The sequence below is a fragment of the Grus americana genome, chromosome 2, assembly GCF_028858705.1.
Source record: "Grus americana isolate bGruAme1 chromosome 2, bGruAme1.mat, whole genome shotgun sequence".
Taxonomy (NCBI): Eukaryota; Metazoa; Chordata; class Aves; order Gruiformes; family Gruidae; genus Grus; species Grus americana.
In genome coordinates, this window is record NC_072853.1 from 159,267,390 (window position 1) to 159,294,882 (window position 27,493).

The window sequence follows — 27,493 nt, forward strand, 5'->3', positions numbered from 1 at the left end:
TACCAGGTGTTTCCAAAACTGAAAGGAGAGGAGGGGGGAAGTGAGCGGGGCGGGGGAAGCGGGAAGAGAAATTAAAGTCACTTAAAATATAGATATGGTCCTTGGGCGGTGGGTGCGTTTGCCTTGTCGCTTGGAAGGGCTTCAAAGAAGGTGTCGATCCCAACGGGGGAGAAAAACCTTTTAATCAGGATTTCCCACGCTCTTTTGAAGTGAGGAGTCTCGTCCTCACGTGCAGCGCAATCAAAGGCTCAGGCTGATTAGCGGAGCCCGGTAACGGGCGCGACACGCTCCGCGCTCCGCCCCGCTCCCCGCCCGGCCCGGCCCGGGGCAGTGGGTGCCCCGGGGTTTGCCCCGCCGTTTGCCCCGTTATCTCCCGCAGCCCCAGGTCAGCCAGCGGCCGGGCTGGGCATGGAGGGGGTGCGCTCTCCTGCTGAGCTTCGCCTTGGGGTACCTCCCTGCACCCAGCCTCATGCCCCTGCACCCGACCCCGGTACCCCTTACTCCTCCCCAGGGTCCTCGTGCTCCCAACCTGCCCCCATCCCAGCTTCCCTGCACCAAGTGTGGGGCCTCCCTGCACCCACCCCCAGGGTGCCCCCACGCCCAGCCCTGGGGTGCCCCATCGGTGGTGGTGGGGTCACTTTGCTTTGGGACGAAACGCAGACAGGGCTAGTGACGCTTTAGTGTAACCCCCTGTTTGTAATTTCATCAGTCGATCGGTTCCCTCCCCCAGACACAGTAGGTAACAAGCCTCTTAAAACTTTCATTGCTGTACTTGAGAAGTGGTAAGTATGAACACGGACCTTTGGTGGACATTTTACTTTAAAAAGCAACGTGGTTTAGGCATGGATGTCATTAACTGGCAATTTCATAAGCATTAAATGGTAAAACAAAAGAACCAAAATAGGATCCATATGTTTGGGGTAAACCTGCTAAAAGTCTTTCAAATGGGAAACCATAAATATATAATCCCCCTCATACCCTCCTTGAAACTGCTGGGAATGAAATACTTCACTAGCAGAAAGACTATTGATTATTTCTGAAGTCCAAACTATTATGCTCATCCAAAACAAAGGGATTAACGTCAGCTTTTTCTCTAGTTCTCAGTAACACCCTGTCGCTCCTTCAGTCCCACAAACCTGTCCAGGCTCTGATTTCCATTCCCAGCTCTGATTTCCCTCCCAGGGCCTACGCTAAGCATTGGTTCCCCAGGTGCCACCTCAGGCACCAGAGATTCCTCGGGGGGTGAATCTCAGCGTAGATCCCCTTCTTTCTTTCCCAGTTTTTCCCTTCCATGCTGTGAGCCCTGGGGTAACTGCACAGTGCTTAGCTGTGAAAGTAGAAACATTATTTTTTAATTCTTCAACCATAGATCAATCCTGTGATGTGCAGGGTGCTGCCTGGTTGCCTGTTTGAATCCCATGAACAGCAGTGCAGGACAAATAGCAGAAGGGATGAAGCTCCCAGGGCACCTTAGCCTCTCCTGGGTGTTGTGGGTAGTGACCAAATTACAGTCCCTCTGCCCCCAAAATGCTGGTGCAAGTCTGGCCAGAGTTAAATGCCATCTGCATGTTCCTCTGGAGACAGTGAGTGTGACACAGTGGTTTGAGTTTTTTATTTTGCACTAATGCTCATGCAACCAGGATCACATCTACAGTGGGTTGGGTTAGTCCCTGATTAATAGATTCAGCAGTTTTGCCTTTTCTGGGACTTTTTGCTTTATTTTTCTTGCCTTGAGGAGTGAGGGTTGTGTAATGTCTCCTCCAAAGAGTCCTCTGCAATGGCAGACAGCCAGGAAGGTATTTACTGTCTTGTTCTCCATACCCTGAGGGCTGAAGATCTTTAGTTTAACTGAAGTCCTGGAGCTCTCCCTGTGTGGAAATGGAAAGGCCTGCATGGAAATGGGACCACCTGGGACGTGCAGGAGGTCAGAGCGGTCATATAGTGGTCTTCCTCTGATCACAAGCCACTATCAAAATTTGGCATTCTGCTTCCTTTTGGAAAAGAAACAGGTTTTGCTGGATCAAATCTGACTGGGACTGGTCTCTAAAATCAGTAGGTGAGAAGAATGATGCCCTTTTCTTTTTGTAAAACCCAGCAGAGCCAGTGGCTTGCAGTGAATTGTGTAGCTGGAAGGCTTAGCTCAATTTTACTGCTTGCAGGACATTTGCAAGCAGATCACAATTTCTGCTAATTAATCCATTATTTGGAATTATTATTCACAGGACTTCTGTTAATGTTCTTGGCCGATGGCAGCTTTTGGCAAGTGGGACTCGTGTCTGAAGAGGGAGCACGGATGGACAATGCAGAAGCCTCTAATTCAGCTGCCTCCCCTCTTCCCGCACAGAGGAAACGGGGACGGAGCATTCCTGTCCCCATCCCACCATTGGGCTGTGGGTACCATTTCCATAAATACAAACGAAAGGCAGCCAGCAGGGATTTGAACCTGGGGATGGGGCAGAGGAGTGATCCCGATTTAGAACATCGCAAGGGATGGGCGGATTGTCCATCACCTGGTATCCCTGGATACCTTTTCTGGAAAGTACGTGAAAGCCAAGCAACAAGCCGCCGAGCCGCTCCGGTGCTAATTTCTGCAGTGTAATAGTGGCTGGCGATAAACGGAGGTCTGCATAGACGATCTAATGATTCTTTCTGGACTTCAACATGATGAATCTATAAAGCATGTATTGCTGTAGCAGCTAGGTGCAATTTTAGAAATGTTAATGAGTAATTACATAAAGGTTGTCCACAGTCATTGATGTTAATCACTGTTCTTTTGCCAGGGATAATTAAGATGACACTTCAGCAGCGTCAGCCAGTGGTTCCTGCTGTCTCTGCTGCCTCCTCCCTCCCCAGCTCCTGCTGTAGCTCTCACCCTCCTTCAGGGATCTTCTTGACTACCTTCACCTCTCCCATGCTCTTAACCCCCCAACTTTTCTGAAGGCCTGATTGACCATGGTCTGAGGATTTTTAAGATATATATGAGCATTTCACATAGTCTTGTGAGCTGAAGGTGCTGGGAGAAGCAGATTTGAGCGATGCGAGGCAGTGACATGCTGCCTCCACGGTCCTGCCCAGAGCATCACAGCACTCAGCTCCATTCTGCAGGTTATTTGCTTAGACAATGCGTGCACATTTCTTCAGCCTCCACCTCATGAAACAGCTGGTTTTCCCAATTTTTTTGCCTTTTTGTGTGCCTTGGAAACCTCTGATGAAAGGATCATGGCCGGTATTAATGACTGTGGAGGAGCTGGAATAACAACTGTGTAAGTATGTGGTTTGTTGTAATAAAACTTGTAAATTTTATCCACATTTTCACTCTTCAGCCCATGACCAGACATTGCTCAGTGCAAGGCAGGTTTCAGGTAATGGAAAGCCCACGATGGAGGTTTTAGCAGAGGAGAGAGACCCCGTCTGTGCCACTGAAACACGCGGGTGGGTGGGTTGTGGTGTGAGTTCATCTCCTGCTTCTCCGGCAGATTTCCTGGGTAAATGAGTCGAACTCCCTGCGTGCTGGTTCCCTGGCTGTAGGACAGCGAGCAGACGAGTGTGTGACCTGTTCACCTGCAGGGACCACCAAGTCACGCTGAGATGGGAAGGCCAGCCCAGGTGTCTAAAGTTGGATCACCCTGGGGAGCAGGAGCTCCCAGCAGTGTGCAGGTAGCTGGCACTCGCACCGTGAAAAAGATCTCCTGTTCTGTGGACCCTGAAGCTGCCCAGAGAGGACACCTCTCATTACTACAGATCCTCATGGGTGCTCGTTGCTTTGGAGATGCGAGGAAGAAAGCTCTTTCATCAGCTAAGGATGGCACAATCCCTGAAATGGCTCCTTTATTCTTCCAGATGTTCATCTTTAGGACTGATAAATACATCTAGAGGTTACATTTGAGGGTGGGTTTTTAGCAGCAGAGGAATATGGGAGAATGTTGAAAAAGCTTAATGTCCTCTTCTGCAAAACCTGTTAATCCTGTGCCTCCGACAACTCCACGTCAGCCTTTGGGTAGCCCCGGCTCCTCCCTGGAGGAGGCCATTTCAGGGAAAGTGTTACTCAGCATCCGCGAGGGTGTCAAAAACCTGGCCAGGAATTAAGATTTGCTTCTCCAGCCCTCAGCAGTCTGAAGGCTCCTTTAAACTCACAAACTTGGTGTAAGGTTTCACAAGAATAGGGCAGCCCAAGAAATATCCATGGGGCTAGTGTTTCTCCAGATCTGATTCTCACATTGCTTTCAGACCACAGATAAGAAAAATGAACGGATTCAAAACCCACAGCAGCTTTTGAGCCAACCAATTGCCTGCTGCCCAAGCTCTGAAGCGCTGGCGAAGAGCTCCCTAGAGCCTCCCTCAACAGCTTTTATCATCATAGGAAACGCTTATGATTTGCAATTGCTGTCCCCGTCTTTCTGCACTGCTTCCTAATCTCTGCTGCACAGTACCTGCATAATCCTTGGCGTAATAAAAATCTTCAAGAGACCAACAGGCTTAGTTTCATCTTCATACGAACCATTTAGTTAGGGAATTTGGAAAGTAAACACCATCTAGTCAATGTTTTAAAGATGAATTGAACTACAGAGTAAAGATTAAAAAAAAAAAAAAATCCATCCAGAATCTACAGCTTCAGCTGAGGAGGAGAAATGATTTTGTGAATAAGACGCAAGCCTAGAAAATGCAATCAAGATGACTTATTTTTCCCCAAGGTGACACTGAGCATACCTTGGCTTATTGTCTCTGTGCTAGAAAAATGCATTGCTCCAGCCCGACTGTAACTGAAGGCCGTTCCTGCAGTGGGCTTCACTGCTTCCTAACGATATTCCCTGTTATTTCACGCCAGGGCTGTGCGTGCCGGCACACCCAAGAGAGATTTGAGGGTGCTCTTACTGTCTGAACAGTAAAAGGTCCATAATGCAGTTTTTAATGAAAAATGTGTCATGCCTGGAAATCTTTCACGTTTCAAAATGAAACAACCATTTCACTGTTACTGACAAAGACTTTAAAGGAACTATTCAAAAAAGGTCTCTATTTGTAATCTTACTGCGTTCTTCTCATTCTAGTTACGTTACTTAGTCATTTTTTAACGTCTTCACTTTGAAGTTCTCCATTCGCACAAAGCGAGCTGCTTCTGGTGTGTGAACCGTTTTGTCCTAGGACACAAGTTTTAAGGACTACTTGGTGCCAGCTGGCTCTTCCTAAACTTATTCTTGATAGATGCTCATTTCATTTCCTTAAAGCGTTATTAGGGAAACCGCATGATATCCGATTCTGAATTGTGCATGCATTTTAATTAGTGGAAGGCTACTGTAGTTAAAGCAAGGCTGCAGGTCACACCAGAATTTGAGGACGGCACAGCTGGTTTATACGGGCAGCTGCGATGTCCGTGCCCGTGGGCCTCGTAGTAAACCAAGTTTTACTGGAGGGTGAAGGAAAGTTCCTCCAGGAGATGAAATCACAAAAAGTGGCATATGGTAAAAGAGTCTTATCTCTACCTACAATTTCCTGAAATCAGTCCAACCCAAAAAGTCTTGGGTAAAACTTACACCCTGCCTTTGGAATAGCAACCCTATGGATCAAATTGTCTCCTGAAAACAAAACGGCTTCATCTACTGCGGGGAAAAAAAAATCACATATTGATTTTCACACACAGAGGACGTAGCTGGGCACTAAGCCGCTATTACACTCAATGCAACAAGAAATTGAGTATTAGAGCTGCCACTTGCCTATTTATTAAGCCAAAAGCACTGTCGCGCACATTTGGCACCGCACTGCTCCCGGGCTGTAACTTTTCACGTGCAAAGTTCACCCGTAGAACAATGCGAATCAAACGATCCCAGATGTGCTTTAAGTGCAGTATTGGGTTGCACACCTTCGCTAGCGCGAGGCAGGGCAGACCTGCTTGCGTCTGCGCTTTTGGAGCACGACTGATATCAACCCGTCATCCCCGGTGTGCAGGACAATGGAAAAACGTCAAGTTAAAAAAGCCCTGCAGATACTTGGCCCATTCAGGCACGGTGTTAAAACCCTGCCAAAAGGACTTGCGTGTGATTTATCAGCGTAACACTCTGGCCAAAGCTAAAAACCAGACTTTACTGCCCTGTTAATTTTGATACAGAAAGCAGAGAAAGTTTTAAAACATCGCTGTCCAGCTTAGAAGAAAACAAAAATTGAAACCACGATAATAGCTATGAGCAGATAGTGCTGTTTAAAGGGGAAATCGACATCTTCTGCTATATAGCTAAAAAATCAAACATCCGGCTTTTAGTTAAATGCATCTAAAGCAAATCACACTGTATTTTCCACTGGCTTGTCAGGCATAAGGATTACGTAGCCATTTTCCAGCGTAGTGTCTTTTTACCAATTCGAAGCCCTTTTCTGCTCATGAAATCTCAGCCTCCCCAAACCTCCTTTACAGAAGGATTTTGGACATTTTAAGTGACAACTCTCTTATTGGAACGATCAGGGAACGTTCCTCATGGAAGTTTGACTTCAGCTAATAGACTAATAATAGGCAGAAATCTCGCCATGCCGTATTTTGTGGATGTTAGCAAACATTTATTCCGCAGCAGGCAAAGCAAAAGGCACCCAAGCCGGGTGTTCCTTCTCCAGCAGCCTCTGCCGGCAGCCAGTGCTTAGCGTGCAGCTTTGCAGGAAGCTGCTTGCCGGCATTTGGGCTTGCTGCTGCTACAGAGAGACCTAATAGCACCGACAACCCCGCTATAAGGAGACATTTTGGCAGGGCTGGCTTTGCTGGTGACAGGTTTTTTCTCCAGGGTTAAAAATGTATATATATATTTATAAATAAACATATATACATGTATTATATACACACACACAAAAATATAAAGTCATGTCAGCTTTCCTTTTCACATGTGCCTGTATCCTTGGATGCAACTGGACCACAGAAGCGACAGCTTGCAGATGCGTATGTACATCAACGGCACACTCCGTCAGGCTGTGGCAGTTTGGCCAGTAGGACCATGGACAAAATTGTCAAACATGGCAAGACACAAGATTCAGGAATTCACATTTATCCTAGAATTGTCAAATTTCTGTTTGACAGTTATTCCCTCACTGAATCACAGCAAGAGGACAGGACTCATGCAGAATCACCCGCAGCAACTGTCCTTGTACCGTGACTACGGTACCATGGACTGGCGGTGGTTTGTCCGCTTTCCTTGAAAATTCAGTTTTTCAAGAAAAATATATGTTTATCCATAACCGTGACAAATGTAAATGCTGCAGGCAGGGAAAATCTGTTTTCTTCAGAAACAAAGAAATGGCTGGAACTGTTAGTTCGAACAAAACATCCTAGCTGTTTGGAATAAATAACAACTAATGCAAGTCTCTGTTTAAAAAAAAAACACCCTAGCAATTGTAGTTTTAGACTGCAAGGTTAAAACCATATCCTCTAATTGCATAGCAACACCTGCATCACACTGCCTCGGGCAGCTGCAGTGAGCAAATAGGCTCGGCCCCATAAAACACGAGGCAATCTTTCCCAGGGCAGCCAAGGGTGGTCAGCTCCGATCACCAAGCAAAGCCTTCAGACAAGCAGCCCGGCATAGTTCATGTGAGGAAGATGTTTCGAGATTTATCTCAAAGAGCAAAGTTGCCTCAACCTCCCAGCTACAGCAATGTGTTTCCGTTTATGTGTTATTAAACCACAAACATTGAAATGCTGGGCCTATGTAAAGTCCTGCAAAAAAGGTAATTAATTAGGTGGCTGCTGCGGTCTAGGGGGAGCAATTTTTGCTCACCAAGGTCCCACACATTCCACAGTGGCAAGTTTCTAGGGGCTTGCACAGATTTTCTCTCCAGTCCAGCCTTCAAAAGTAAAATACGAGATTTGGCACAGTTGTTTGCAAGGGAGCTGTTTACACACACTCTTCAAAGTTGTGACTTTTGTATCCATCAAAAACACAGTGCCAATTCTGCTGCTGCCCATACCTGTTGGTATAAATTTTAGAAATATTTTAACCAAATTTTTTTCTTCTTCCATCAGTAAGACACAACTGAGGGGAAATAACCAGTTTTGTACACTTAAAGGCTGCCAATGGTGTGACACAGGCTGAAGAAAGCATCTTGCTTTGTTCTTTTGATATTAATCTCTTCTGCGTTAGTTGTTACCATGCTAGTGTAACCTGGGATTTTGCAACTGGGTCTCTGCTCCCAGGACACCTTGTTCCCTACAATTTGCTCTATCCAACAGAGGAAAGGTGAGAAAAACAGCTCCTGCCTGCTGGGGAAAGCACTCCTCTGCCTGAAAATATTACTCGTACAACTGAGCAAGCAGAGTATTCTACATGCAACTCTTAAAAAAAAATTAATTAAATTCTTATTCACCTCTCTTGCTGTAGAACTGGAAATTTTCTGGAGGATGCCTACTAGGAGCAAATCTTCACAACAGGGACAGATCCAAAGCAGCAGAATATATCAGTTGGTATCAAATGCAATTAGGAGGCACTGTAGCCGAGTGGACTATTTAACAGCAGAGGACAAGCGTGGCTATGGAAATGGAGCTGGTGGCTCTAGCACAGGTAGATTACGCAGATGCAGCGCATACTGCAGACCAGAAAGCGCTTCCCTCCCTCTCCCCAATTTAAGGTCATTCCCTTCCTGGCAAGCCAGCTAGAGTAAAGCTCATACAAACAGCAAAGCTGTTAGAAAAAGTGGCAGTTTAACACGTAGTGGTAAGGTGATAAAAGAAACACATCATTAACATAATTTATTTTTAAAAAATCTGAATGGAAAATGCAAGCAAATTCTTAAGGCAAATATTCTCTTACTAAAAGACTCATACTGATATTACTCTTTGTGCCTAGAAAAATCTGATTAACACAAGTGATTAGGCAACTCCAATTTTAAAGTTGCGAAAAACAAGCTAAAAGAGCAATAAAAGTATGCTGTGATCTCTAAACCCAATATAATTGGGCAAAGTAAAATCTTCAAGTCGTTTCACTACAGCTTTGAATCTAACTGAAGATCTTTTCCTGACCCACAGGCAGGTAAACAATTCACAGAATTAGCAGGTAACTTCAACACTTCAAGAAAAAAGTTCATTTCTTCCCAAACTGGCTCTCCAGTACTTATGCCATCTAGTGGCCTGTCTCTTCAGACAAGTACAGAGAGTACTTACTAAAAGCCTTCGGTTAAGGCTGCTGCTTTTATTTACAGTGGTCAGCATTATGCTATTATTTTAAATGAAAGGTTAGAATATGCAACGCAGAACGCTACTGCTGCCGCAGAATATCACAGAAGAGAAATTCATCCTGTTCTCCAGACACCAACCATCAACATGAAGCACTCATACTAGATCCTTTACAGTACCACGGCTCTCCTCATTCTCTATTATTTGGGTCTGAAAGACTAACAAAGCTTTGCATCTTCGTGCAGACTCAGTTTTTCTGTATGTTTTATTAGAAAAACAGAACTATAGCTTCAGTTTGGATTCTTTTGCTTGCAAAGCCTTGGTTGCCAGTTCAACTCTTTCTTTTAATAAGGTAGCTTCTTCAGCACTTTTTTGGGCTTGTACATTTTTCAGTAAGAAGTGGGTAAGGAAGAGTTTCAAGCCTTCCCGTAGCATTCCCAGTTTGGGGTTGTCAGATAACCTGTAAAGACACAGATCAAAAATAGTATTTAGTCTTCTACAGTTTCAGAAGTGTCTTAATTTTTTTATTTTCTTCAAATAGAGATATAGAAAAAAATCCAACCTACAAAAGGAGCTTTTCTGAAGAGGCTTTCAAATTACCAGCAAATCTACACTGGCTTGGCAAACAGCCCAAAGACACTCAACATGCAACTGATCCTCACCAATAAAATGGAGTATCAGAGCCTTAGACTTGCTTTATGTAAACAATTACATTACAGCAAAACACAAGACAAACACCACGTTTGAGCCTCCTTGTGTTGCAGCGTAACGGTGGAACATCATCACCTAATTTCTTCTAACTTTATGTGACATTGCAAGTTTAATACAACAAAATCATGGAATCACAGAATAATTTAAGTCAGAAAGGAGGTCAGCAGGTCATCTTGTCTGACCTCCTCTTTAAAGCTGGACTAATATCCAGGTGTGGTCAGGTTGCTCAGAGTCTTATCTCCAAGGATGGAGATTTCCCAGGCAACCCTGTTCCATATACAAAAATAAGATTTCCCAAACAATGTTGATTTAAAGAGAAAATAAATCCCCCAAACCTTTCCCTCATTAGTTTTTCTTTATTTTCCCTTCTTACACTAAAGATACCTTCTAGCAAAGACTGCTGGGAGAGTGAATCCCACTGCACACAGATGGTAAAGCAATAAGGAAAGCAGGCAATTAAAGCTCTACTCATGGAATTGTATGACCAAAATGATACATTGAATACCTGAAAGCCCTATTTTGTATAACACTTCTTACAAATGTATCTGTATCAGAGCCTGTACTAACACACAAACGATATGGATGCCATCTCCAAGCACGTGGAGGAAAAGATGGTTATCAGGAGCGGTCAAGGATTCACCAAGGGGAAATCATGCCTGACCAATGTGATAGACTTCCATGATGGCATGACTGGCTGGGTGGATGACGGGAGAGCAGTGGATGTTGTCTACCTTGACTTCAGTAAGGCTTTTGACACCGTCTTGCATAATATCCTCATAGACAAGCTTAGGAAGCATGGGATGGATGAGTGGACAGTAAGGTGGGTAGAGAACTGGCTGAAGGGCAGAGCTCAGAGTTGTGACAAGCGGCACAGAGTCTTGTTGGAGGCCTGTAGCCAGTGGTGTGCCCCAGGGGTCAGTGCTGGGTCCCGTCTTGTTCAACATATTCATCAATGACCTGGACGAGGGGACAGAGTGTACCCTCAGCACGTTTGCTGATGATACTAAACTGGGAGGAGTGGCCGACACACCAGAAGGCTGCGCTGCCATTCAGTGAGACCTGGACAAGCTGGAGAGTTGGGCAGAGAGGAACCAAATGAAGTTCAATACGGGCAAGTGTAGGGTCTTGCACCTGGGGAAGAATAACCCCAAGCACCAGTACAGGTTAGGGGTTGACCTGCTGGGAAGCAGCTCTGCAGAGAAGGACCTGGGAGTCCTTGGTGGACAACAAGCTCTGCATGAGCCAGCAGTGTGCCCTCGTGGCCAAGAAAGTCAATGGTATCCTGGGGTGCATTAGGAAAAGCGTGGCCAGCAGGCTGAGGGAGGTTATCCTCCCCCTCTGCTCTGCCCTACTGAGGCCACATCTGGAGTTCCGTGTCCAGTTCTGGGCTCCCCAGTTCAGGAAGGACAGGGAACCACTGGAGAGAGTCCAGTAGAGGGCAATGAGGATGATGAGGGGACTGGAGCATCTCTCATATGAGGAAAGACTGAGAGAGCTGGGTCTGTTTAGCCTGGAGAAGAGAAGACTGAGGGGGGGATCTCATCAATACTTAGAAATATCTAAAGGGCAGATGTCAAGAGGATGAGGCCAGACTCTTTTCAGCGGTGCCCAGTGACAGGACAAGGGGCAATGGGCACAAACTGGAACACAGGAAGTTCCATCTGAACACGAGGAAAAACTTCTTCACTTTGAGAGTGACCGAGCACTGGAACAGGCTGCCCAGAGAGGTTGTGGCGTCTCCTTCTCTGGAGAGATTCAAAACCTGCCTGGATGCGATCCTGTGCAACCTGCTCTAGGTGATCCTGCTTGAGCAGGGGGGTTGGACTAGATGATCTCCAGAGGTCCCTTCCAACACCTACCTTCTGTGATACACTTCCCCCCACTCACCCAGAAGAGCTTACTTTTTAAGGGATGGATAGCTGATTGGTAGAAAGGCACTGTATAATTCTAAACAAAATAAGCAAACTTCTTATCTTCTTAATTACTACTAATCAAAGGTTCCCTGGAGATCTCTCTGATCACTTACCTCACAAAAATGTCACTAAGTTCTTCAGCATCTGTTTTGATTAACAACATGCTTAATACTTGTCGCAGGAAACGGACTTTGGGTTTATCTAGTTCACTGAATTCAATTACCTAGTGGAGAGAGAGGAAGAATTAGATTAATTCAAGTATTTCAAACAGCTGAATTTCCTTCTAAATGAACAGCTTTTAGCACACTAACTGGCCTCCCATATAAACTGAGTCTTATGTTTGGCACGGAAAAATTAGCTGATAAGGCTGCTTCCAAAAGACAAAGTCAATCAATAAGGAAGCAAAGAAGTTTCTAAGGAATAACTTGTCTACAGTACCAGCATAGAAGGAAAAAGCAGCAGTATTTTGAAAAAAAAGCACACTAACCTTGAGAGCTGAAAGTGGCAATGATTTTGTCCTTAGTAAGTGAGCCAACAGTGAAACCAAGTTGGAGACGGCAGTGGCTGACAGGTTTTCTAAGTCTCTGATTTTGTCCCAAATACTAAACTGAAATGTCACCTAGGTGTCAAAAGAAAAAAAAATCCTACAAATTAAGTGACTGTTTAAGTGAGTAACAGCATAAAAAAAACCCCTTTCAACCTTCTATTCTTTATGAGATCTCTGTTAATTAAAAGAGATGCTTGATCAGACTGTTAAATTCTTTTAAAATGCATAAAACAGAGGAAAGCATGCCTTCTGCAGTAGTTATTTCCTATTCAGATCTGACCGTGAACAAGCCTTACTGAATGCGTAGCTATACCAGCAGAATTTTTCCTCAGGATCAACATCTTAACATGCATCCATTCTCAGGTATTTAATAACTGCCTTCCTAACCACAATAAAGACACTAAACCAAAGTAGAAACAGATTTTTCTTCACCTGAAATCGTCTTTCATATTCACAAAACTTGTTAGCCAAAAATGCATAGAAGGGGTTGTATATCTTCTCCTGTAAGCAGCAGTAAATGATAACATGAACAATTTCTCTTTCCTGCTGATGCTTCAGTCCAAGCCTAAAATTTAGCAAGAGAATAAGAATTATTTAGCAAGGAAAAAATTACTGCCACAAAGTAACAGCTACAGTCAACATCCAACAGTAATACTTTAAAAAACCTCCTCACACCTGTCCTGGTTTTGGCTGGGATGGAGTTAATTTTCTTCTTAGCAGTTGGTATAGCGCCATGTTTTGGATTTAGTATGAAAATAATGTTGATAACACACTAATGTTTAGTTGTTGCTAAGCAGTGTTTACAATTAAGTCAAGGACTTTTCAGCTTCCCAGGCCCTGCCAGTGAGGAGGTGTGAGCCTTCTGCAGGGGGTGCACGAGAAGCTGGGAGGGGGCACAGCCAGGACAGCTGACCCAAACTGGCCACAGGGATATTCCATACCGTATGATGTCATGCTCAGTATACAAGCTGGGGGAAACTGGCCAGGAAGGGCTGCGGCTCAGGAACTATGTGGGCATTGGTTAGTGGTTAGACAGCACAATTGCTCACTATCACTTGTTTTGTATATTCTTTTATCATTATTGTTATTATTATTCTCTTCCTTTTCTGTCCTATTAAACTGTTTTTATCTCAACCCACAAGTTTTACTTTTTTCTGAGTCTCTCCCCCCTTCCACTGGCAGGGGAGAGCAAGTGAACAGCTGTGTGGTTGTTTTAGTGGCCAGCCAGGTTAAACCACACCACCACATTAAATTTTACTTGTCAAAGTTCTTGCAAAGTCTTTAAAACATGGAATGGACACTAACCCTTAAGACTGTGGGCTAAATCAGTGTCCTGGTATGACGATACAGAAATGCTACAGTATTATTAGTGTTAGAGGAGTGGCTGTAAAAGCAAGACCTCAACAAACAGAAGTGAACGATACAATTACCCCCTGGGAAAGGAAAGGTAGCCCACTCTATGTTTGTAGCTCTCCATGGAAAAAAAACCAAGAGGAGAGGGCCCTGTCATCATGGAATCTTGTGCCTTTGAACATAACAGTGGCACTACAGCAAGCACTGTTGCACGGTGTACCAAAGGTGTGAAACAAGAACTGCAGGACCCTTTTGTGGTTATCTCACACTTGTACCTACAGTCACAGGAGGAAAAACAGTCTTTGGATCACTATAAGCCTATTTAGAGAAACATGTCCAAGGCACTTCACTGCTGTGGTACTTACTAGGGATAAGAAAATATTTTAAGATGTTTTTCCTATTTGGTGATACAAATCTTTTCATCTCTAGGTCAACTCCATGCTACCTACTTGAAATTCATTATTGTTTGACAGTAGCCTAAGAAGATGCAGTCAGTGATTTCAAGCCACCTTAAAAAAAAAAAAAAAAGACTGAAGAAAACAGCCAGTATCAATGAGTACTTATGTTGGCTGCCTCAGCATAAAGGCCAAGGACTGAACAGCCTTCCCGCTTGAACAGCTGACCAGTCTAAAAGAGGGCTGAGACACTTTGGCAGGGAATGGTGACTAACTTGCAATGCACCTGTTCTGTGAATAACATGATTTAGCTTCAGGGCCGTCAAACGCTTGGCAGCATTAAAACCAATTAAAATGAAAAATGCTTCATATTATAATCTGAAAAATGTCAAACAAAATTCTTTTCATTGCTTAAAGCTCAAGTTTCATATGGCATTAGTATAACTCAAGTGTATTTTTTAACCAAGTTTGACTCCACTGGAACTTGCTCTACAGTCTGTAGAGTACAGTTTGTCATTGCTTGAGTCTAATATCCCTCATTTGTACACACCTCCAGATATCTGCCATTGCATTTGATCACAGACACATACCAGATTAACGGACTAAATACTGTCTTTCAGCCAAAACCCCTCAGAATGTAAGGTTTTACACTATGAAAATCTGGGATGATTTCTAGGCTGATTGCTAATAAGCAGTGAAAACTTAGAAGTCTGCTTCTCCAAAAGAGACCAGCACTGAGTGCTGTGTCTGTGATGTAATTCACTTGCTCTCCCATCAGCCAAGTTCTATCGGATTTTATTAGAGTAACAAAAGTGGGTTGTGTTTTTTTTTTTTTAAATACACAGGTTTTCAGCCATCAGACACGCATTTAATGGATGGCTTGTGAAGTTACATTGCAGTCACTAATTTGGCACACACTCCTTTTCCTTGTCATCATCACTTCTACTGTGATTTGCTTATTGAGGAAATATTCGTGTTGCCAGATGCTTGTAACCAAGTAAATCAGCACTTTGATGTTCTGTTTTGTTCTTACCTTCACTTCTTCACAGACTTAGCAGTGTTTTCTCTTTTCACACCTAGCATTCCTAAACATCTAAATTTAAGAGTCAGGATTGTTTTCACCACTGAGCTTCACCATAAACCTGTACCGATTTCATAAGCCTCATAATTTTAGATAAAGAATATGCAACCACTTCACCTATTAAATCATTCATGAATTACAATATTCCCATGGACTTGTATGTCTTGATCACTTTACGAATTTCCCCCTGAAGTAGATTATTTATCACCAGCAGAAGCCTGCCTCTAAGTAGGTTAGTTATCATCAGCTGAAGCCCAAGACTATCACTGCCTTCAGATCAAAAATAGCAATACTCGAACCCACCTTTTAAAAGTCAGTTCAAATTACTTTAGTAGATACAGTCACGTACTCACTATCCTGAATTACACACACCACACTACAAGATATCTAAGACTTTTAAAAGTTTCAATTTTTTGTGAGTTGTAAAGTTTCTCAAATTCTTTATCTCTATGAAATAGCTTAAAAATTGCCTCTTCATCAAACCTAAGCATTCATTCCCCTTCACATGTGAATCTGTGGTTTGTGAAGGAGGTGTGGCCTTTCTGCTGATCAATAGATCAAGTCTCTCTTTGTCTCCAGTGATGTTCCCAGTCTTCCCTGCACATTGACACTTCTGCAATCACAAGCTGAGCCACTTCAGGGAGCTGTTCTGGCTTCAAACTAATTACTTTCTTTTGATGTAAGGAGGAGAAAGACAAGCAGAACTGTAACAGCATGGATTTAAAATGGTTTAAATTACCATTTAACCACACCTCAACTCTGCCAGAGATCTAGCAGCAGATGAATCAACAAGCGCAGTTAAAATATTTCTTTATGTATTTCTCAGGCTCTTCCTCATGAGACCGACATCAAACACACGAATATAAATTCCCATACACTCTGGAACGCATGCTGACACTAAACTGAATTCTTTCACTGAAAATTCTGTGTACTTTCCGTCATACTCTGCCAGATGTGGGCAGATTTGAGAACTCCTCTCTGAGTTTGCTGTATAAAAATCAGTATCAACACACACCAGGCAATCTGCAGAGTTTTTCTGCCAAGCTTGTATGTATACAGATTCATATACTAGTTTAAATAGCACAGATGAGAGTCAAGGATCAATTTGCAAATTGAACTACCAGGTCTTGGCAAGAACTGCAGCAGCAGCAGCTAATTTCTTTTAATTGAACAGGCCATATTAAGATATTGGAACGACTCCATCAGAGTCTTAAATCCAAGCTGTGTTTTGCAGAAGTGGCATTTAATCAAATATTAGTTGACTTTATTACAAAGTCTGTTTTGGTTTGGTTAGCAAATTAAATAATTGCATGCCATCCTGGTAAGACAATTCCCTTGAATTACAAGGCTGCAATAGAAAAGTTCAGATCTGATCTCTCCCCTCCCAGTTACTACAGACTTACAATTAATATTCTGACAAACACAAAGAATAGCGTAGTTTAGAAGCTGCAATCAGGGAAAAGCTTAAAGAGCTGTTTTGCCAAGTGGTAAGGAAACTGGTCTTAACATGAAACGTGACCCTGGAGCAAATCCAAAGCTAACAAGTTCTGCAAGAGGGAAGTGGAGGTGCTAGAAAACTACCAGGTCACACAAGTATGGACAGAGACCTACAAGATGGCTTAACAAGGTGGCAAGAAGTAAAGGAAGTGGTTTTGTCGTTGGATTTCCGTACTACTGCCAAGAGATGTTCTGAAGGGGCTTCTGGTCTGCCTCTGTAAGGAAGCAAGCCTGCAGGAGACTTCCATCCACTAGACCGGGTTGTGCATCTTCAATGCAAAAAAGATACAGGCTTCTTAATTCAAAAGATGCTGTAAATCACAGTTATAGACATGAGTGACAATAACAGGGGCTACTCCACTGCTCTGACTGCCAGTCAGTTCTGCCTGCCCCCTACCAGTCCTTACACCCAGGTTTTCATCCCTCTCCTACCCTTCTCTGGTCCTTCTCCTACTCTTTTACCCTACTTGGATCCCTAGCTATGCACTTCTTGAACTGTATTATCAATTAAATGCTCTTAAGCCCAAACCAGCAATGTTATTTTTCCAATCCAACTAGTGCTATTTTTAGTTCTGGCCTGTCTTCTGTGCTAGTCTGTACTTACTTGAGAAGCTTTTCAAAGGCATCCAGGAAGTCTTCACTTGTCATCAAGACACAAAAAATACTTCTTCTGATATCAGTGTTCATTCTCTGCTTACGAGCAAGCTCCATTATCTTTGAACTCACCTGAAAAAAAAAAGCTATTTATGCTTGCTTTAAAAAAAAGCTATTTCTGTGCAGCCTCTAACAAGACCATTAATGAAGATCTCCAGTAAACTATGAAGCATCAATCCAAAGGTCCTGAGCTTTTGTCCTGAGACATAGGCATCGTCAGGAGCTTTTTCAACTAGGGAAATATATTCTGAAGTGTTTTAATTGTGCCAATTATTTTTAAGACAGGCTTCTCTAAAGCAAGTCAGCATGACCATCTCACTACACCACTTTTACAATCAGCTTAGATATAAGCCACCCATGGACAGACAACACTACCTGTCAGAATTCATACTAGCAAATCCACTTTAGGTCAAGTCTCTTCTTCTACTTACATAACAAGTTACTTTTGCAATTACACAGGATAAGAAAAAATAAGGTATACCATAATATTTGTAGTAACAACTCTTGTGAAGTACATGAGTAAGAGTAGAATTTACAGTCCAAAATCTTAGTCTTACAAGAGTCTGTGAAGGATTTTTTGGTGGGCTCAGAAATGAACTTACCTACCTGTATGAAGAATATTCAAAAAAATTACAAACACTTAGACTTATAACTAGAACTGCTTGGATTTACCTTTCCTACATGCAGTTTTTGCTGAGTCTTGCTGTTTGTATCATTAATCATTGGTGCTCCACTCCAGGATGACCCTACGATCCACCAGCGACCAACCCGATCAGCACTGAGGAGAGATTCCAGGGAGACACGGAGCTGAGTTTCTTTTCCAGAACTGCTGCTGTGAACCTTGAATAACAAAATACAAAAAAACCCCAAAGCTTTTATTTGAAGCTTTCTTTTTAAAACATACAAGCAAACCCCAACAAATACTTTTATTACTTAAAATTACTTTAAAACAAATAACAATCTCCATAAAGGTCTTCACTTGTTCCTCCCTCCCCACTTTAGTTTCAGTCAACAACCTAGAAAGAATTTACAAGTTTCCCATATGCTCTAATTTCTCAAATACAAGAATTTCCTTAAATCTACATTTAGAAGCTCTTGATTTTTTTTTAAATAAGATTTTATTAAATAAAAATTTTAAGTAAAAAAAAGAGATAATTAAAAAGTAGCCACCTTCCAATCACAAATCTTGATTAGAATTCAGACTTGATGCTGACACTGAAAACCAGTTGCAGCATCTTACAGTCTGGTTGCGATTTTCCTTTTGAACACTTGTGATCAAATGAAATGACATGACAAAATGCCTTAAGTTTTGTACAACTCAAACAACAAAAAGTTTATACTCTTCGAGCAAACTAAAAATTTTCAACAAAAGAGGCTAGAAGCGTACAAAGAGGACTACAAACATTTAAGAGAGGAAATTCTACAGAACTAGGTTACCTAGCTTATTTTTGCCTGGCCTATTATCACTGATGCGCACATCCTGCACTTACAAATTTCTGAAAAATAAGATGCTCTAGGTGTTGTAGACAAGTAGTGTAATTTTCAGGTTGGAGACACGGGAGAAACCCAGATCAAGTCTTGTGAAAATGAATTAGTTCTCAATCCAAAGAGACAATTACTTTCATGCATTTTATACTGGGTTGTTCTAAACAAACTGCCCTCTCTCTGCCAAAAAACCCAAACCACACACACACGCAAAAACACCCATGCAAAAAAAACCCCTAAAAACCTCACCAACAGAAAAAAAAAAAATCCAGGTTTTCAGAAATGTTACACTTCCAAAATAATTCTAGTGAAGTTAGGAGCAGGTGCCTGCATCCAAAATCTATGGAAAAAAGAACTTGTTACAATGACTCATTTCTTCTGCACAATCATTAAACATCCCACAATCTCTTTTTCAAGTACAGAACTTTGAGGCAAAGTCTTTGGCTAAGTATTATGTCATTTCTCAAACTGTTCTGCAGAAGGCTGGTTGACTGCTGACTAAACTTGGACACAGGAGATAATACTTAATGATCTAAGAAGTGATTTTTTTGTCCACAAGAGTTTCAGACCGTTAGATTAAAAAATACTATAGCCCATCAAGCTAACGTACAATACAAATAATTACTTCTGGTTTAAGAACAATTATATTACATATGTCAAGAAAGTTCTCACCAGTGTTCTTTGCAATTTGCGGAGTTTTTCAACTGGCTCAGGATCATATCCAGGAATCTTACGCATGTCATTATTCCTCAGTGCCAACATTGTTTCTAGCATAAAACGAACCTATTGGGAAAATTAATATTCCTGTAGATTATGTGCTGAGTTTACTTTATTAAAGCAGATAGTATACTTTGAAATTACTGTTCTGTGAGAGCATTGCCCAGCTGGCAATATGCATCAAAATTTAGATTACATGAATACAAACACAGAGAAGGATGTTTAACACCTATTATATTCATTTGTGTTCAAGCCTCAATTCAAAGCTTAATCTGCTAAACACCATGACTCAGTGACCATTTTTTGAAGTGTACAAAGTATCACGAAACAGAAGCACTGTCCACTGCATAAGACACAAACCAGTCCTTGTCTCAATCATTACAAGCATTTTGGTGTCTGTCCCCTAAGAACTAACGGAGAAAGGCAGACAAGAAGAAAACGCAACAACTGAACACTAATGGTAATTTAGAATCTAAATAGAATGTAGCAGAAAACATTCTGGTAAATTAGCATATGTATCCAGGTGTTTTTTATTTTTAATATTAAAGTCTATTCAGAACAGAAAAATCCTTGAAGCACACACACATACCCTAGTCTGATCCTGGAGTTTCTTCTCTGCTGTGTTTGCTTTCTTCTGGGCTTCAGTGATCAGTTCCTTCAAAGCCAACGCATCATCTTTTCTTAAGGAAAAGCCCACATTTTTCAGAAGAAACAAAATCAACTCAATCTCTTTTTCAGTGAAAGTGCTAACAAGCTTTTTCAGAATATCAAAGATCAGCAGGGAATGAACCACATGGAAGTTATACAGATGAGCAATCAAGGCAAGCAGATTTTCACATTCTTTCCCTTCAGCATCACTTTTGCAGAGTTCATCAAATTTCTTCACCACGGCTTCCAAAAAGTGAGCACCCACCTGGCAATAGTTCCATTAAGGGGGGGCAAAAAAATCCAACAGTTAACCGTAAGTAGATTCTACAGACATCTGTAAAACATTCATTTTTGGGACACTGCCACAATTAATTTTAAAGAAATACTGTTGCTTCTCTCAACCAATATGGATGTTCTACATCAACCTATACAAATACCTAAGTGGTGTGACATTTTCTTAAAGTATATGTTATTTACACCTCATATATGCCATCCAGTTGCGTTTTAAAGTCTGTGCAAGAAAAGCAAACGTTATGAACTTATAGTATACATACATCAGAATTTATTTGTTTACACAATTTTCATGGACACATATTAGCATCTTCCCAGCTGTCAGGCTGGCATGCTGTTACTGCTAGTCATTCATTCAGTAAAAGCTCCAGGTCAAAACCCAAATGCATCAGAGTTCAGCATTCCAGAATAAAATTCTTAACAGGAGGCTAAAAAATAATATTGTAAACCAACCCCCAACATACCAAGTTTTCACACTTGCTGACCACAAGCTTAGGCTGATTTTGAAGTGGGGATAAGTCTTAGCCATTTTCAGTGGTACAGCTGAGAAAAACAATTTTGGAATCTCTGTATTTGTCAAGACAGAACTGATGCTAGAGACTGGAATCAGAAAGCATACCAAAATATGGGTAGGTAACAAACATTACTGCTACACAAGACACCCTCCCCCCCCCCATTATTATAGAGCTAATATTTGCTGATTGTTCTTATGAAATCCAGAAGTCCCGGCAGCAGTACTGACTTGCATTAGAAGCCTTGACCAGCTTAGGTTTTAACTATCCAATGATTGTATTGCACAGATGTATTATACAACACAGCTATTGGAATCCCAACTTCTGCATTGCTCACACTAACCTTAAATGCAGCTGTGCTACCACGCTTTTGTGTAATGCATATTCTACATATATTTTACAGGAAAAAATAATGGGGCTTTATAATATACGTAAATCCTACACTCTTAGATTCAAAGATGATGTGTAACAGAGTCAGCAGTAGAGAAGACCGTCTGGATATTATCTATTTCTAATACCTATTATTATATCTATATCTAAAACCTAGTACTAGGTATTTTGCAAAGTTTCAACTTCTGAAAAGGTTGTGTTTCTCTTCTTAAAACAGCATTGTAATATTATGTTACAGTTGCAGTCAGAACTGCCTTTCAAGCAGCAAAGAGGAACAAAAAAAGTTTAATGGCAAGGCTGCACATAGAAAGCTGCTGTAACTGCATCCACCTGATACTTAATACGGTTTCTGAGACAGCATTCACTATATGACAAACTGAAGAACTTGCATCAATGCATCTTTTGCATTGAGATGTAGAAAGAAAATGTAGCTTGATTGGAACACGGTGCACGAACAGCTCAGTTTTCTGAGAGACATTTCACTAAAATCTTCCCTTTGACATAATTAGTTAAAGCTTCTTTTTAACAGTAAACAAGAGAGATTTATCTCAATCATTCCTCAGGCTTAAAAACACAAAACAAAATCTCCAAAAAAACTGCCATGCTTTTTGAAGATTTTGATATTCTGGAGTCATTGATTACCTAGTTAATTCTACTGATGATTTGCACGATTTGGCTTAAAAAAGACTTTGTCCACTGATGTAAAAGGATTTCTGTAACTGCAGCACTTTCCCTTATCTGGATACACATTGTTCAAGAAACACCCTCATACACCCAAGAGAACAGAAATGGATTAGTGTCATTAAAAAGGAGAAAACTTGAAGCTTATATAAGCTTATAATAAGTTTTATCGATGCAGAAAGATTTTGATGAAAAACGTGATGTTTTTAAGTGATCAGTGGTAACTCAGGGAGGAAATAATCACATAAAGCAACAGACTTGGTCCCTTTTACTTGTGGACACCTAGCTAATAAGTTACAAATACTGATGAAATTCAACTAGAGGTGCTTTTCAGTGACACACAACCAAAAATTAAAAGGCAATTCAAACAAAATATCAAGGAAAACACTCCACAATATGTATTATTAAACAAAATTAGTCCCAACCACAAGAATTACCTCAATTCCTACATTATGATGAAGAATGCTGACCAAAAGGACATGCTCCATCATCAATCTTGAAGGCATGGCAACTGCAGTAACACAAGCATTCATAAGAATATCTGTAAGAGTTTCGTTCATGTCCTTTCTGCTGTTGGCCATGTAGAGGTCTTCCATCTGTCCACTAATAGAGGATAAATTTGGTTCACTCAACCTATTGAGAAACAAAATCCAATTTTAACTTTTTCTTCTCTTTACACCATTCCATAATTTTCTATTTGCCCAACAAGCAATCTATTCTTTTTGGAGAAACCGGCTTGACTTACGAAGAAAGATCGAAAAGATAATTGGAAGGGACCTTTCGTATTTTGCTGTGTTCACTACACTAAAAAAAAACCAAACATGTTTAATACTAGGAGTTTTTAAATATATTTATATGTAAAAACAGATTAGCAACAGTATTTACAAAGCATTGTCAATGTGTTTACTGTCGCACTGAACAGACCTATTAAGAAAACAGAATTTGTTCTTAGCAGTTGTAACGAAGGCACATCAAAGTCTCTGGAGAAATTAAATATGAAAATACCTCATACTTTTCTAAGTTACATAAAATTCTAAATGACTGAACAAACTGTAGTCTGCATTTTACAGATAACATAGATAAAAGGAAATGTCAATAGATTTATTTTAAAAATACTCTAAAATTAAACCATGTGAAAGTCCTAATTACTTTTTCTGTTCTTCAGTACTGTAAGCTATAAAATGTTGCTCCTCCTCAGTTGTAGTGTTGAGAAATTTAATTTTATTTAATTAAAAAAAGACAATCATGCTTTTTTGTGGGGGGTTATAACTCACACTATGAGGTTTTTTTATAGGCATACTCCAACTGACACTTAGTGAATTATACCTTCCACTTGCAGGCAACTGCTGTGCAGAATTCAGGCCAATCTTAAATTTATTTTCTAGATTTTTCAACTTCTGTAATGACCAACTTTGAAGAATTTATATCAACAAAGACAATTATTATTAAGGATAGCAGACATGATTGCCAACTTAAAATCAGTTTGTGAAGAGAAGAGTCACATCCTTGCCACTTTTCTTTGAATGATGAGCACTGTCACATCAAACCAGAAAGATTAATGACTCTCCTTATTACATTACCTGTTAATGAGACCATTCACCATTTTCTTCAGTCTTCCCAATTCTTCTCTTTTCTTGTCATCCAGTGTCTCCTGAGCTTTCCTTACTTGAGGGGGAACATACTTTGTAGCACTGTGATTATGACTCTTAGCAGTAAAAGAATAAAATACCAAATGAGACTAGTATTTTAAATATTTTAACAGAAATATGCATTTCTATTGAAGAGTAATATATCAAACTTTTAGTTAAGTATATATTTTACCATATAATAATTAATGCCAAAGGAGCAACTTCCTACAGAAAAGCATGCAACAAGTTACTGCTTACGACCAAGTTGACAGCAGCAAAAAACCTCTTCCCTTTACATGAAATTTTCTTTAAGTTATTGTTATTAAAACCTGACATCTTCGGTCTTGGTTTTATCTGCTGCAGACATACTAACACCTTAAGTTAGTGCCATGCGGGCTAAGCGACCTGTTAGGCCTCCTCTCCTCCACCCGTGCTACAAGACCTAAAGCAAGCAGAACCTCTGCGATCATCCAGAAGTAACACTTCAGTTTGCAACAGATACTAATTTTAACATAAGATCTCTTTGCTCTTAGCAGAAGTACTTAATCATGTTCTTAAACTCTAAAGCCAGGGTAACGACACTGTTTTGTTCCTTTTATTTGCTGATGTTGTATATACAGACAAAGCCACAGGCCTTGTGCCTCAGGGTATTATCTGCCAGCATCCCAACTTGGGGGAACTCTACCCTCCATGCCTCACGACTGGCCCTAGGACTTGGCCGGCCTCTTAAGTCAACAATGTTGCTGGGCCCGGTGCTGTTTTCACCCATGACAACACTCTACATGGCCTGAGTAGACAGCAAACAAATGTGATTTACAGAGGTGATATAAACTCTGCTTTATGTTCAGGTTGTGGCATGTACTTTGAAAAGCAGGTTTGCTTTATCCAAGGCCAACACCCTACCTCCTCCTCCTCGCCTGGGGGCTCGCTGGCCTCAGGCACCCCGCCGTCCTCGGGGGATGAGGATGAGCTCTCGCTCTCCCACTGTCCTTCCACATCATCCCCTTCGGAGGGATCTGAGGCATCCTCCAACGACTCGTCGTCGTCGTCCTCCTCCGGCCCGGGCTGGCCCTCCCACGGCCCCGGCTGGCCCTCCCGTGGGCCCGGGGCCTCTTCCTCGTCGCTGCTCTCGCACAGCTTGCTGAGGCCGGCCCGGGTGCCCAGGGCGCCCAGCACGTAGCCCAGCCCGTCCCGCAGGAAGCTCTGCGGCACCTTCTCCACCTCAGCCCCCTCCTGCTTCTTGCGGCGCTTGCCGAGTCCCAGCCGCCGTTCCAAGCGCCGGATTTCCTTCTCCTCCTCCTCGTTGGCCTCCAGCAGGGCCCGCTTCCGCGCCGAAGCGGTTGCAGCGGCGGGGGAAGCTGCGCGGAGTGTCGGTGTCGGTCCCGGCGGCCGCGCCGCCTTCTGCTGCCGCGGCGGCCCCGGCCGCTGCTTTCCGACGGCAGCGGCGGGCGAGGCCGGAGCTCTGGGCCGGGTGGCAGGAGCTGGCTTGGCAGGAGCCGACTTGGCAAGAGTCGGCTTGGCCGGGGCAGCGGGGTCCACCACCGGCTCCCCGCGTTGCAGGCGGCGACGGCGGCTCCGCTTGAGCCTGCGCTTCTCCTTCCTCGCGTCCCGGCGGCTCCTGCGGTTCTGCCTCTCCAAGTCTTTCAGCAGGGGCAGCGGCGGCTGGTCGCCAGCTGCCTGCACGAATTCCTGCACCGACTGCCGCAGCCTGTCCAACTTCCCTCCGCGACGAGCGCGAGCGGCCGCGGACCACTTCATCTTCCCCCCAGCCACGCCGTTCTTGGGCGCCGCCATCTTGGGGAAGAGCCGATCTGCCTCTTCCGCCGCGCGGCCGCCATTTCGGGCAGCAGCGCCCCCTGACGAGATGGTCCCCGGCGGACGGCAGCTTGTTTGAAACCTGTGCCAAAGCCGCTAAATCCGTAAAGATCTCCTCTTTTAAAAATATATTTAAGAAATAAAATATTAAGAAAATATAAGGCTTGTCTCTTTTACAGAAGGGACTGGAACAATTTGTCCCTCATAGCCCTGGCTGCGGTCGCAAGGCCCAAATGCCCACTGTCTGCGAGGTTCTTGCTAACATCTCTCAAGGCAACAGGAGCTGAGGGACATCAGCACCCCTGGCCTCTCCTCCGCCTGGCTAGTCGCCCATTTTAAGCCTCCTCCAGCCTTGCCAAGCTCAGGTGTCTCTTCCTGAGCATGCCGTCCACGTCTATGGCTTCTGTCCAGTGCTAACTTCTCTTGGGGCGTTTCCATCCATGGTGGTGTGCAGTACAAGGCGATGCAGCTGCTGGGACTGGTGGCCCCTGCCACAGGGACGGGATCCTTCCCGCTCTGCCTGGCCTTGTGCGCATAGCAGGTGACAACTCTGTCTGTCATTTATGCATGATCAGAGCGAATGAAACGTCCCGTGGCAGTTTGCTGCTGTCAGCAGGAAAACCAATTGGTGGGTCTTATTTTTAGTTTCGTTGCTGTACTCTGGGCTTATACAACCTGCTGGGTGTGTGTGTCTGGCCCTGTGTCTGTGGCCTGTCCTCCCACCAATTTCAAAATCTAGTGCGAGTTTCAGTCATGTCTGGCAGATGCCCGGAGTTCCCCGAAACACTGAATTTCCCCAAGTTTCATTAACATAGGTGGCTGGGTAGAGAAAAGAATTTCTCAGGTGAACAAAGTGCCCCAAGATGAGCTTAGACCTTAGCAGACACCAGAAAACACAAATGAAAGCCAGTGCACATGACCCAGTTTCAGAAAAAAGGGTTGATCTTGAATCTCCTGTGGGGACCAAATCCATAGGAAGTCAGGCTTCACTATTTTGTTCTTTGGCATTGCACTCCTGACCTCTCTTGAACAATGAAGTACTACACAGGACTTAATATTTTACATGAAAATTTAATATGGCTTTATTATTCAGAAGATTATTTTTGTCTTTCTATGCATGTTTCCATATTCTCTCATTACATCATATGTCCTAGATGACCCAGCTTTCTCAAGGTTGATGCATGATGAATCTTTCACCCTTGGTGACAAAATATGTTGCATTGATTTGTCAAGGCATTCCGTTTGCTACATTTTAAACTATATATTATGCTGTAATTTATTGCTGGGCCGCTCTTTATTTATGCACAGACAGCTCACATGCATTTTGCATCCTATGTATAGATTTATTGATAACACTAATCCAGCAGCATGCCAGAATGTTAGATAAATACAGCTGAGTATAATATGACAAAATATTAGATGCTTTTAAAACTCTGAGATTTGCATCTTCCTTCTGTCTCATCGTGTAATTTGTCATTTAGGGCAACAGAGCTTTCCAATAATGGGAAATTTCACATATCTTCGAAGAAGGAAGATGTCAATATTTGCCTTTTTCAGTACTTCATGTCACAAAGCAAAATGTGGAAAGTGTGTATTTTGCTGAACTCCATAATCCCAAATTTGGGTGAAAATGGGCATGCTACTTTTGCAAAAAATATATGAATTATTATCACCTGTTTGTGAAGTAAAAATACTTTCTAAGAATTAAAGCAGTATTTCAGACAAAATATAAATACAATAATCAAGAAAATGTAATCTTGAAAGAAAAATCAATCTGCTTAACTGACTAATTCAGCATTCAAATCTGGTGATGCCATATCTAAATAAATACAACAAATATTTCTGATACTATCCTAGAATATTGTCGTTTATTATTTTACATTTACCAGTTTGGCGTCAAGTAACTGGTAAATATGGTCTTCATAAAATCTAAAATGCGAATAATTAGAAACTCCTGTCAACTAATCTTCCAACTTTCCTGTGTTGTCTAAATACCAGAAAAGGGGAGAAATTCCTTTTCCATTTTACAAATCTCACAT

General features: G+C 42.4%; 1 protein-coding gene across 1 annotated transcript; it reads right to left on the reverse strand.

The window, feature by feature from the left end:
* Positions 1-8,734: 8,734 nt before the first annotated feature.
* Positions 8,735-25,469, reverse strand: NOM1 (nucleolar protein with MIF4G domain 1). The gene is made up of 11 exons (XM_054817878.1): positions 24,543-25,469; positions 23,592-23,716; positions 22,449-22,644; positions 20,079-20,402; positions 19,445-19,555; positions 17,960-18,127; positions 17,238-17,359; positions 12,740-12,872; positions 12,248-12,379; positions 11,874-11,983; positions 8,735-9,596 (listed from the first exon to the last, which is right to left on the reverse strand). Exons 1-11 carry the CDS (start codon positions 25,431-25,433, stop codon positions 9,419-9,421), a joined length of 2,490 nt encoding a protein of 829 aa, XP_054673853.1. The 5' UTR covers positions 25,434-25,469; the 3' UTR covers positions 8,735-9,418.
* Between the last annotated feature and the right edge of the window lie 2,024 nt (positions 25,470-27,493).